This window comes from Acartia tonsa, chromosome 7 (genome assembly GCF_053477335.1).
Source record: "Acartia tonsa isolate MP-2025a chromosome 7, ASM5347733v1, whole genome shotgun sequence".
NCBI classification, from domain to species: domain Eukaryota; kingdom Metazoa; phylum Arthropoda; class Copepoda; order Calanoida; family Acartiidae; genus Acartia; species Acartia tonsa.
This window is the reverse complement of record NC_137266.1, coordinates 45,030,061-45,044,179: the sequence shown is the minus strand read 5'-3', so window position 1 is coordinate 45,044,179 and position 14,119 is coordinate 45,030,061. Positions and strand designations below refer to the sequence as shown.

Sequence of the window (14,119 nt, the reverse complement as noted above, 5' to 3'; positions counted from 1 at the left end):
TTGGAAAAGAATAGTTATGTAGTTCAGAATTTTATTGATAGGTGTCGTAAAAACTTTTTTTTTGTAAAATTTTTAGATGAGATAAATATCTAAACAATCTTAAATATTTTTGAAAATATTACAGCTATCCACTCTTTGGGATTTTCAATAAATTTTATTCACTATTAAACATATAATTTACGAGTAGTAATAAAATAATGCTTGAGATTATTATCAAATTCTGCCAAAAGTTGCATAATCTCATCATCTAGTTTTAACTGAAAATCTATGAAATCAGCTCTAAAGCATTGTATGCCAGAATAGCCTTCCCTTGTCCCTGAATGTCCCCTCCCACATTGCAAATAATGAAATGAACTTTAAAATCACGAAACCTATTCAAGAAATCGTAATATTTTGCTATATTTATAATATGAAGGTATTTTGCTTTACTTTTTTTTAATCTATCTTAAAATTTAAATGCCTGTTTGCCCCAAAATTACAATAAATATAATAAATTGATTGTTTAATAAAATGGACCACACGAAGCTCCCAAAAAAAGCACAAAACTGTTATATTTAAAAAAATCTATTTTTCATATTTATCTCTAAAAATCACAAAACCTTAGTGGCACTTTAAATGTTTTTTTTTGTTGCGTTCAAGTTACGTAGGAGTCTCTAAACATAAATTGTACAAAAAAAATATGATTTCTCTTAAGAGGGTGGTGGTACCCTCCCCTAAAATAGATATAAACCTTCCCTGGACCTATGAGAAGATACCCTGTAAAGGAGAATCATATCGGTTCAGCGGTTAGCAAGATCCTTCGGTACAAACAGACAAACATCCTGTTACTTTAGTATAAGGACTAGCGGCTACGCTCCTAGAGGCCTCTAGGGGCACTTGAGGAGGGGGGAGTCGAATTTGATAATGTGGGGAGTGTAATTTTTTTTCGATGGGGAAGTGTTCCACATGACCAAAAGATATATTCCCTGAAAATACAACATTATCGATTCAACGGTTAGTAAGATTTTAAGCTTACCAGGACCAAAACGAGGTATACTTAAATAAATTAAAATGTTTGTCAAGTTTGCTAGGTTTAGAATCATGGAACAAACACCCTATATTTTTTTTGGAAATTCAGTTTTAATTATCCCTGGTTTTAATGATATAAAATTTTAAAAAGTATTCAGTGGAATGGTTATGATATTTTTACATGTTGAATATTAGAAAAAATTTTATAATAATAATAAAAAGCTTAAATTTGTAATTATTTTACCTATTAATTGCGTTTTAAAGTATATTGAACTCAAAACCATTTCAACAGTCTTAAAAATTTCTCTATATCTCTCTTTTTTTCCTTTTACGATTTATATTTCTTTTTTTCATTTGAGTGCATTAGAGGTATGGTGATTCTAACCCCCACCCCCCACTCCCGTGTAAATTAAGTGATAAACCATTGCAGGATTTCAAGTGGGGGGGGGGGGGGAGTTATTTATTGGCTACTGTGCGAGGTAACCTGCTACTTAATAAAGTTACTGACCGAAGGAACGCGACGCGAGACGGTGCGTGCGGCGCATTTTAGCCCCCCCCCACCCCCAACTCTTCCTTAATAAATGTGCACTCACCTTTCCCAGACACTTGTCCGTCCATTGGTCTGCCGTGCTTCCGTGCGCCCACTATAGTGGTAAGGTGCACAATTTACGTGCGTCCAGTAAATCAACCCCCACCCCCCTTTTAATCTTCGTCCCAATTTTAATGATGTAAGATTATAATATTTCCCCCTGGTCAAATCAGTTTCTTATACAATTTTCAAGTGCTAACACATTCCATAAATGTGTAAAAAAAACTTCTTGATCTAATTCCATAAAAAAAGTGTTAAAAATCTCATGAATAAATCTTAAAGTGACAGAAAAAAAACATTACCAATACTAGTAGCGCAGCTACTCTATATAAGACTTGTGTACTTTAAAATATAAAAATGGAGGACCAATGTATACAAATGGTTGGAGTGCCAACAAGCAATTCCACCATGGATTTCAACTTTAACATGATCAACTTTGAGCTGCACAAGGAGGACGAACTGACGGGCAAACAGTTTATAGAGGTGCTGCGTTGTTCAGACGATGTTAACCCCGCCGATTTTGACCACAACGGTATGGACGGAAACGGTCAAACGGCGACAAATTATGATATTGTCATGCATCGGTATCCCAACACATATTATGATAGCTCGGGTGGCGGGGGTTATGGACACAATGACTTGTCTCCCACTTCTGGCTCAGATATTTCATACTTTTCCTCACATTCACCGTTTTCCCCCGCCAATAATTCCACGGAGAACGGCGGTGTTTTATCTGCGTCCACCCCGCTTTCCGTTGACCACAACTCCTTCACATCTCTCAGCAACTGTGGTACACCGTTAAGCGTGAACGGTGGGAATAACGGCGGCTTGGGCCTGAAAAATAGTTCATCACAGCATGGAGTTGCGCGGAAAAAGGGCGGCCGCAAGAAAAATTTGCGGCCACCGTCGCCGACCGTTTTAAAACAACGGCGAGAAGCGGCTAATGCCCGTGAACGAAAGCGGATGAACGGCTTGAATGATGCCTTTGAAAGGTTAAGAGAGGTAAGTTTTATTTTTACAAAATTTAAATTATAATAATGATTTTGAATGTGCATTAAATTTTGTAAAATTCATTGTTTTTTGCTCTAATTTACAAAGCAAACTTGGTTTATGCTATTCAATGTACATTTATTTACATGTTCTTGTTTAAAAATGCATTAAAATTGCCCTAAATAGTGGATAATTGCTGTTTTTACCTCTTTAATTATAAATTTCTGTAACTACAAAATAGTTGTCATTATATTATTACATAATTTATCATAAACACAAGGATATTTAGTTTTTTTAAAGCACAGCTTTTTATCAAAAATAATATTTTTGATAATTAAAATATTCAATTTAAAGAACTCTTGTCTTATAACATTTTCTTTTTCGTTGGATCATCAGCTTTGGGACCTTTATTGAATTTAGATTGGTTGGTTCAGGGGGATGAGTGTACAAACGTTTCAACCACTAATTGTTAATTTGAGAAAGGGTAATTTTTTGTATCATCATTAGGGTTGTATTTATTTATCGGCCATTGTTTTATCCCTTTGGATCTCTTTAAAAATTCAGTCAAAGTGTTAAGATTAAATTAATATATCAATGTCAGAATGTAATAAAAAAAAGTGTAATTGTTTCTATATTTTAAAGAATCAGACTATTTTGATCTTTCTTCTTAGATAGGAATACCTAATTTTTAGTGATTCCTTCTAATATCTTTGAGTCAACTATATTGTTGCTGTGCTTCTTATATATATTATTAATATATTTTTTATTACTTTTTAATAATGATTCATATAACTTTAAATCATGTCAATAAGTTTTTTTTTGACAATTTAAGTAATTGAAGGATTTTTAAATAAGGAAAATATCGAAATATTATAGATATACGATTATAAAGTATTTTTTAATTTAGAATCATTAAAACATGCTAAATAAACCAAATATACACTATTATCCAGTCAAAGTGAAAAGTTCAATAGATTTGCTTTGAGAATAATATTTAATGCAACGAATTTTAGACAGCTTTCCGTGAATATCTAATTGAAAAATTATAAGATTTAAACCAGTTTTGTTATCTCCGAAGGGCCGAAGTCCCGGACTACCAAACTGGTATTAATTTTATGATCTTTATTGGAAGATTGTCTGTAATACTATGCTATATATACATGGCTGAGAACTGGTTCTAAACCAGCGGATAATAATCGGTTTCGAAGCCATACTGGGAATTTGGGGGAAAAAATCCTCATATCTTTATGACAATTTGACCCCTAAATATTTTGCAGGTAGTGCCTAACATGACGGCAGAACAGAAGTTATCCAAGATCGAGACCTTGCGAATGGCCCAGGCCTACATCAAGACCCTCGCCTCCCTGGTCCAGTCAGACATGGACCCCAACGACCCCATGGGGGACGCTGGCAACGCCCTGCTCGCTCTCGACACGTCCAGCAGTCACAGGAGCAATAGCTCGAGTCCCGGCATTGATGCTGTCGAGATAGACATGTTTGAGTTGATTAACTAAGTCTACCAAGGTTAGGTATACTTAATCAAAGCCAACTGGGCTGCGCCCCGCAGGGTTTAAGCCCTACAAAGGATCTTAACACAATCTTAGTCAAGCTCTTGATATTTCTCTATACCAGTGGAAAATAATTTAAAGAAAATAAAACATTTAATTTCATTCTGATAGACATACAGTTAAATAATATGTAAATAGCTTTAGTAAATTCATAAAAATACCTTTTTAAGAAATCATATTGTTACCTTATATCTAATTTTTTAATTCCTAAAAACGATGCAGAGAAAAAAATGTTTCAATGTACAAAAAAAAACTTTAATCTCCATTAATTAAAGAATCTCTAAAAATGTTACCCATAGCTTTTTTTGTAGTCACTTTATTCCAGGGGAAGTGTTTTAAAAAGTATTTCTTTATAATATTCCCTAATTTTTAATATTTGATAAAATAACGCTATTTTTATAATATCACTTAGCGTGTGCCATTTCTGTTACGTTCCAGTATTATAAAGTGTGTTACTTTTTTATATGTTTCATCATTATTTTGCCACAACTCAGTCAAAAATGCTTACAAAACATAGCTTTTACGACCTAAAGTACTCAAATAGTTCCTTTACAAGCCCCATCAATCAGTTTTGAGATATCTCCATATTTCAATGAAAATTGACAAAAAAAGGCAAATTTGGGTGTTACCTTTTTATATGCTCAGATACCATAAAATCAATAAAAAAATACTTATTTATACTTTTCTCTCATTTTTAAAGTTTTCTTCTGTTAAAGTAAATATTCTTGAAGGGGTTTATGCATTGATTTATACAGAAACATAATATTGGGTGGAAATAAATTGTATCCAAAAGTATTCTTTTTGGAAAATAAGAAATTTATCCTCCATCGCCCTAGAGGATAGCTGCTGACCTCTAGTGTTCATGGTTTTGTCAAATACATGTTAAAGAAAAAATTTAGCCAAAAAAGTACATAAAAAAGTATTTTAATGTGTTAGAAAATTAAATTGTTTAACTTTAAATTTAGGGATGCTGACCTTAAAGATGCTCTTACTGGTGGTGATGGTGACCAGGAAGGCATTGAAGTACATGAGCATTATGGCAACACCACTATTGATCTATGTTTTGATTTTTATATTCCTACCAGCCTCCAAACAAGAGAAATCCCTAAATGATTTTTTTATTCTCAAATTCATAAGGTAAATACTGTGATTTTGAAAAGTTCTTGTTATATTTTTTCATTAGAGACTGCTAGAAATTTAAAAATCAGAACATAGATCAATAGTTGTGTTGCCATAATGCTCATGTACTTCAATGCCTTCCGGGTCACCATCACCACCAGTAAGAGCATCTTTAAGGTCAGCATCCCCAAATTTGAACTAAAACAATTTAATTTTCTAACACATTAAGATACTTTTTTATGTACTTTTTTGGCTATTTTTATTCTTTAACATGTACTTGACAAAACCATGAACACTAGAGGTCAACAGCTGTCCTCTAGGGCAATGGGGGTTGAATTTATTATTTTCCAAAAAAAAATTCTTTTGAAGATCATTTATTTCCACCAAATATTATGTTTCTGTAAATTCAATGCATAAATCCCTTCAAGAATATTTACTTTAACAGAATCAAACTTTAAAAATGAGAGAAAAGTAAAAATAAGTATTTTTTTATTGATTTTATGGTATCTGAGCATATAAAAAAGTAACACCCAAATTTGCCTTTTTTTGTAAATTTTCCTTGAAATATGGAGATATCTCAAAACTGATTGATGGGGCTTGTAAAGGAAGTATTTGAGCATCTTAGGTCGAAAAAGGTCTATTTTGTAAGCATTTTTGACTGAGTTGTGGCCAAATATTGATGAAACATATAAAAAAGTAACACACTTTATTTAGTAGATAAAATATCTTACGGCTAAAAACTGGTTTTAAACATCAGTTTAAAATCCATTTTTACTTTTTTTTCTGAAAATGTAAATAAATTTTATGTTATAAAGAATTTTATCAAATTTTATTTCCTATTTCATTTTTCAATTCTAATTATGATATATAATATTACATTTTACCACAAAATATAAAAAGTAACCTATTATTATTTTATTTAAAAGTTAATGTGGAAAATTTAGCAAATTCTCGTTTTTTTGCAAGCGGAGCATCAATTACCCCTTGTCCTTAATTTTAGGCTAGAAATAATCCTTGGAGAAATTAGCCCTCTAATATAATCAAATTAAATTTCTATTTGGAGATGTTGTGGGGGGGGGGGGGTAATGATGGCCCACTTGCGAAATTAAAGGGATTTTTTGCAAAAAAAAACCTGTTCAAGTGCGGGGAGATATGTGCAATAATTGAAAATAGACCTCAAATAATATCATTATATGTGGGGATTTTTTTCATGAAAATTATCTTGTAAATCTTATTTTATAATATCCGAAATTATTAAGCTTTACTCTTATTCTGAAATTTTAGTTTTTACGATGTCTTTTCATAAGGAGTTAAAGTCTCTATTTTTTTTAAATCGCCATTTGAAAAAATAATAGTTGTGTATCGCATCGTATTTTAGACAACTTTCCGCAGATAATGAAATAAAAAATATAAAATTAAGACAAGATTTGATAGACCCGAGGGGCCGAAGTCCAGACTAAACAAAACTGGTATTAATTATTCAATTTTATTTTAATATTCTTGGAAAAGTGTCAGTAATACGATGATAAGCATGATTTGTCAGTATGACACAAGAACCGGTTTTTAACTAGCGTATATCAATCGGTTTCGAAGCCTTACTGCGAATATTTATCTTGAAACTTTTAACTATAATATTACATATAACATATAATAATAACAAAGTATTTCTCTTTAAAAGCCAAAATCATCATTTAATCAATAATTGCTATTTACAGCCAACAAAATTAGCCCTTACACCAAAACAGCTGGAAATTATAAAAAGGCAAAACATGGATTAATTTAAAGATTATAAAACTGATCACAACGTAGCTAGTAAAGGCAAATAATAAAAAAGGCAATCACTGACATAATAACATAGTGTTTGTTGATACAAAGCCAGCACTAAAGTTTAACTTGGACTTTATTAGCTTTAATATGGGAACGTTTTGAAGATATTTTTCAAAGCAATAATTTACCATCAACCTTCAAATTGTCAGTGTTAGAGGTATAGGGCAATAAATGATAAATTGTCAACTTTTAATCCGTAGTAGTTAAAATACTAACGGCAGCGCCCCTTTTTATCTATGGTAGAAAAATACCCTAACCATCTCAAGATTTTTATAATAAAAAACAACCTAAAACCATCCCAAGACCTAAATAAAGCTTCCCTAAAATGTAGAACTCAATCGGATCAGTAATTACTGAAATCTTAAGCTACATATGTACATAAAAAACTTACTACTTTATATAATAGAACTATCCGGTAGGATTATTTTGTCATTTATTTCCTCCCAATGTCTTTACAAGCTATCAAAATTTTAAATTAGATTATTATCCAGTTTCCCCTCCCTCCCTGAATATTAGATATATTTATGTTTATCTCTCTTGTAAATATATTGATTGTACTATATGAACTTTTATTATTACACAGATAATTTCATATTTTTATACATCAATACTATATATCGGTTGTGTGCCTAGCATCTTGGTGTTGTACATATATGTAAAGGGATTGGGCGTATGCAGAGTGGTTTTTTATCGCATAGTATTAGAGACAGCTTTCCGCGGATATTAAAATGAAAAAAATATAGGATTAAAACCAGCTTTTTTAGCCTTGGCCTTTGGTCCATTTGGGATAATTTCAAAATGTTTATTTTGATATTCGTGGAAAATTGTCTGTAATATGATGCTATATATGAGTTTAATGCAGTGGATATTAAACGGTTTCGAAGACTTACTGAAAATTATTTATAACCCTACTAGAGGTTTACACCAATCACTCGTAGAGATTGATTACAGAGTTGTACATAAAATTAAAGTTTTAATGTTATTATTTTCTTACTTAATCTTCTCTATCAATACTAAAAGCCTTAATTTTGAAAGGAGAAAATCAAGAATAAACATTTTCTAAGCTAGAAATATGATAAATATCGTAAAAAATTATTTAGCTTTAGAAATTTAGGTTCTTAAACAAAAGAAAAACCTATTCACCAACAGAAAATATCGGAACATTTTCTTCATAAATGGCAATTACAGTATAATACAGTTTTTCTTGAGATAAAAATCCCTCCCTCTTAAAAATCAAAAATTATATGAAAATTTTTACAATTTTTGCATAGAATTTAGTGAAATTAGAATGGGATGTATATTATAATTATGCCAACCAACCGACCAATTTTATAATTTGGTTTCTTCAAAAACATCCATGTTTAATTATCTATTAACTTACTCTATAGTTTACTATGCTAATATAGTAAGTTTTTTTAAGCTTAAAAATTCAATAACTACTTAACTGATTGAGTTTTCCTATTTGGGATGGTTTTAAGCTATAATATTGTCCCCTGTATGCCATTTTAATATAGAGACTTGATTAAAGAAGCTAGGGGTGCAACCGCTAGCACTAAATCAGAGTAGCTGTAAACATTAATATCTCTGAAACAACTAGACTGATCTGTCTACAATTTCATACCATCTTTGTCTTAATTTTTGTTAGGTTTTAGGCTATTATTAGGGTGCCCCCCCCCCTCCCTAAACTTTTAAACTCACTATTTTTGATATGTGATGAGCTATATGTTTTGAGAACAAATCTAAATATTTTGTTTTATTTATTTAAAACTTTAAAATGTTTTTTCTAAAACATGCCATGTCATTAAATAGCTTGAAAATTTCCAGCTTACTTTAACCATATAGCACTAACACACACACACACACACACACACACACCGTGGGAATTTGAGATTTCCACTTTAGCTTAGTTATCTGTAGATGCTATAAAATTGCCTTTCCCATACGGCTTTATGTTAAATAAAACACACTGGATATAAATTATTATCTTTAAATAAGCCAGAAATTTGTCATTTTTCTCTTTTTTTCATCTTCTAATAGCTCAAATTAAAATTGAAAGTTTTTCTATAGAAAAAAATACTTTTTTTTCTCAATTAAAAGTAATTAAAATGAGCCTTAATTATATTGATTGTTTAACATAGAAACCTCTTTTTTGTCCATAATTAATTTATTTTACTTACCACTAAATAAAATATGCTTTGGTTTAGAGTAAACTACTTTTTTTCCATAAAAATATGAAGAAAATATACCGCTTATTGCCAAAAACCGCGTATTTATAAAAAAAATGTAAGGCTTATACATGCTTGGTTTAAAAATTTCCTATACCGCAGTGCCAATATCAAATCCTTGAAAACGAAATAATGGATGTATAGAATATACGTGGATATTATGACAGGGGGAAAATTTTCGCCAATTTAATTTGGTAACATGGAAATCATTTAATGATAAGTTCGTTCTTCCAGTAGAAGGGGAGGGGATGGGATAAAAAGGGGATTATATTAGCCCGCTTCGTGTTTTACTTTATTAGAGAACATAAAAATCTGGTGTAAGATCCAATTAATAAGATATCCATTAATGAAATACTTTGTTGTTATTATGTGCATTCATATGATGGCGATTTTTAAAATTTCAACAAGGTTGACAACGTCCAATTGTAGCGAATAACTAAGCAAATAATATCTAGTTTTTAAATGTTAATTTAGCCAATTTTTAGTCAAAAAGGACAAAGAGACTTTAACGACTTATAGAGTAACTTCGCTTCTGACTAAATTTATTAAAGAATAAGAAATTTGAAATTATGAAATATTTAGTTAATTTAATTTTATTAATTTACCCATCTCATATCTGTGATAAATTTAAAATTATTTTATTACCATATTATGTCGTTTTAATGTAATTATTATTTTATATATGTACAGTGTAGTCCAAATAAATTGTCCCACTTTTCAAATTTTAAAGCTTGCAACAAAAAAAGAAAAAAATCATTTTATTGAGATGTTTAATATTTCATTTAGTTGCGTTCACAGGAATTCTCCTAAATATTTTGATTCATACAATTTTAAAAATCCTAATGTTTGGGACATTTTAATTTGGACACCCTGTACATACACTATTATACATTTAAACTTAATATGTTTTTATGTTTTTGTTTTATGTGCAATTTGAATATGTTACTTATTAATAAATTACCTGATTCTCATCTAAATTGTTCTTTACTGCATTTAATAGTAGTTTTGTTAGTTGTTCAGCTATTTTAAAACTAAGGAATGTCCGTCTGTCTGGTAATAAATTGTCGTTACAAACTTTAAAGGATAACGCTTGAAACTTGATATTGAATGCGCGTAAAGTATCTTTAAAGTAACAGAATCTTATGTATCAGTGTGTTCCGAAGGATCTCGCTGAACCGATATGGTTCTCCTTTACGATATAGCTTCTCATAGGTACCAGGAAGGTTTATAACTATTTGGAAGGAAGTGTTCTGTTGTACTAGGGGTCATTGAAAAAAAATGTAGTTAGTTATCTGAAATATACAGATACTAGCGGCTACGCCCCTAGAGCCCTAGAGGCCTCTAGTGGCACTTTGAATGTTTTTTTTTAATAATACGTTACCTATCTATCTTCAAGGTTCAAGTCTCTTGGGAGAGTGGTGGTAACCTCCCCCAAAATAGTTATAAACCTACCTGGGACCTCTGGAAGGTACCCTGTTAAGGAGAACTCGATTTCAGCGTTTAGTGAGTTTCTTCGTTACAGACAAACAGTAACCAGTCAAACATCTTGTTACTTTATTATAAGGATACTTATAAATTTAATCATAATGTTGCTGAGTGGGCTACTTATGGATTTAACCGTTCTTTGTCTGCAAGCATAAAATGTAGTATAATTATAAGTTTCGGAGTTACTTAAAAGTAAGATATTTAAGCGTCCATAATTCATGCAGGTGGGTGAAGCTTCTTGGTGCAAGAGGCGTGCAGAAAGGAAGGCTACCCCTCTCTTCCATGGCAATTTCTGTAAGGGGGTCGACATCTTGGTGTGTAACAATCCCCTTCAACTAAAATAAAACCCCGTTTGTTTTGTCTGTATTACATCCCCATCATTTTTGGTTTAATGGGGGGAGAGGGGTGTCATGAACCTCAACGGAGATGAACAAATTTTCGGAGGTGCTCTGCGCAACCCCATTGCAAAGCTCTCTGCTCGCCACTGATAATTTGGAAACAACCCTTTGATTTTAAGACTTGTTTTCTGAATGTCTTAGTTATTCTGAAAGTGCCTGTTTAGACATATCTTAGACACTTTGATTTATTTTATTGTTTATTTTCTTTCTGGCTTATTTTTGTTCTCAAAATGTAAAACTTTACTGATGGATTTTAAAGAAGTGATGTAGTTAGCTTGTTATAACTGCGCTGCTTATGGACATAACTCTCTCTTTTTGATTATAAAAAGGATGATAACATCAATAAAAACGAAGCTCTAAGATCAGTAGGAAGGACAAACGAACAAAAACTCTTAATAATCAAAACTTTAATTCGTAAGTTTAAACAAGATTTATGTAAACTTGTTGCAAAATTGAGTAAATACAGAATACAGTAAAGGGGAATTCTTTGATTTTTAGGATTTGATTAAAGACTCGCTTATAATATTGTACCCTGTAGTCCTAGAAACCATTTATCCAAAAAATGAATAGGATAATTATGATACATAAAAATGTTATCAAAAAATAAAAATCAGCATGTTTTAAAAGGCGTACGGACTTTCTAATAACAATTATAGAGTAGCCTGCTTCCTAAATTGTACCTAAGTGATATAGGAATCATCAGCCAAAGTTTGAATCTTTAGGACAATTCTAACATGTACATATAAACGGAGGACCTACCTTAATTTTAGAACGTCTTCGCTACTAAAAAGACCTGTCTCTGCTTTCCCAGTGGTAGAATGACACTTGTGATAAAAAATGAAGTTTTTCAACGGAAATTGATGGAAAAAAGTTGCAGGCGTGGTCATGGGAAATTAAACAAGTACGATTATCTTATCATATAAAGTAGCAATAGTTTTTTATCTGAAGCTTAAGATCTCAATAACTACTAAAACGATTAGGTTCTCTATTTTAAGTAAGCTTTACATAGTTCCTTTGATGGTTTTAGACTATTTCATTTTTAGTTTTATGGTACCTTTCTAGCCCTTTCTGCCATATCGAATACAGAGCCCCTAGATGCCCTGGGCGAAGCCTCTAATTTCCATAAATAGCGAAGAAATTAGCTCAAAACCTGCTTAGAAAGATCTTAATAGTGCCTTTTAAAAAGGGGATAAATGTAAAAACTTTTAACCCAAGTATTCCGAATGACGACATATTAGGATAATAGAAATTACTCTAATATGACGTCATTCGAGACATTTCGGCCAAAAGTTTTAAAGCTTATTCCTTTTGCACTAAAAAGAGTTTCCTTGCTTAGAAAAAAAAATGCTTCTTTAATAACGAAAAGCGGCTTCCTCTAGAGGCCTCTAGTGGCACTTGAGGAGAGGGGAGATGCCCCCCCGAACCCTTTTTTTTGGGTGGAGAAATAATTTTTTTCTAGGGGCGATTTCTTTTGGGATGGTGGTGGTACCTTCTTGGGACCTATGAGAAGCTATCCTGTTAATGAGAACCTGATCGGTTTAGCGGCTTGTTTGGCAGGTTTGTGGCTATTTTTTGGAAGATGGTGGGATTCCCCCGTCAGAAATATTTTAACATAAAAGGATTCCACTAGTCCCATAATATAAAGTAGTGTAAGGTATTTTTGTCTGTAGCGAAGGATAATGCTACCAGCTGAACCGATATGATTCTCCTCTTTAGAGAGGACTCAGAGAGGATGTCATAGTTACGGGAAAGATTTTAACATTTTTTTCTAGAGACTTGTAGGGACGCAGCCGCTTTAATACATATAACAGGAAATAATTTTCAAATAAAGCAATTTTTTGCTTCAATAGATAAAACAAAACTCGATGACATAAAATAAAATAATAGAAAATTTTCCTGTAATCTCCAGTGGGGGGGCCCTTTACTCTTTATTAGTTAAAATATTGATAACCATTTAAAATTTCTTAAGGGATAAGACAATGGTGAAAAATTATGATAAACAAAACTATCCTTTCAGAAGATTTAAATTTAATTTACCCCTAACAATTACGATAAACAAAATTAACCTTTTTCTAGATTAAAAATATTGATGGAAAAGTTTGGACACTGCAGATTTGTACAACCCAATCGATATTTAATAAAAGTCCCCAAAGTTTAAGCCAACGAATTGGATATAGAGTCTATAAAACTATAGAGTATGATTTACAGTCAAATGTCCCCTTCATTTTTATTAATAGAGGTGGGGGGTAAGTTTGCTTTACTTGTCGTTTAGAAGGATTCTTAAAAAAAAAAATGATTTACTTTTATATAATTTTATGTCCATAAATTTTTGCTAATTTTATAATTTATTTAATAAATATAATTTTCATTTCATTACATATTTATAACGGGAAAGGAATACAGTGTTAGGTAAATGGAAATTTATTGTATATTCATTTTTAGTAATTTATATTTTGTATTACTTTGGTACCCAACGTTTTATAACCACATTATCTTATTAGTTGGCTTTAAAACTTTGGGTACTTTTTTATTTTATTCTATATAAGGGATGATTATGTATATCATCATTACTGATGTACATCAACTTATCGTCCATTGTCTTATCCCTTTAGATCCCTGAGTATAGGAATGAGATACAAAAATATAAAATGGATGATTCAACAAAATATGTCTGACCCTTTTTTGGAGCTTAACACATTGCTTCCTAACCCTCGCTTTTTTATGGCAGGTTTCTTACCTTTAACCAGAGCTGAATCTTTAAATCATTTCAATGGTGCGCCAAATCGGGGTGCGCCGAATTTCAGCCAATCACAGCGCGTCATCTCGTAAAATGCTGTGCTCTCATTGGTGGAAAGTTGGCTCATCCCGATTTGGCGCACCATTGAAATGATTTAAAGAACCAGCTCAGTT

At 31.6% G+C, this 14,119-nt stretch overlaps 1 protein-coding gene across 1 annotated transcript; it reads left to right on the top strand.

Moving 5' to 3' along the window:
- Positions 1-1,773: 1,773 nt before the first annotated feature.
- LOC145323834 (uncharacterized) lies at positions 1,774-4,573 on the top strand. Its single transcript, XM_080166393.1, has 2 exons — positions 1,774-2,599; positions 3,865-4,573. Exons 1-2 carry the CDS (start codon positions 1,955-1,957, stop codon positions 4,099-4,101), a joined length of 882 nt encoding a protein of 293 aa, XP_080022519.1. The 5' UTR covers positions 1,774-1,954; the 3' UTR covers positions 4,102-4,573.
- Positions 4,574-14,119: the final 9,546 nt, after the last annotated feature.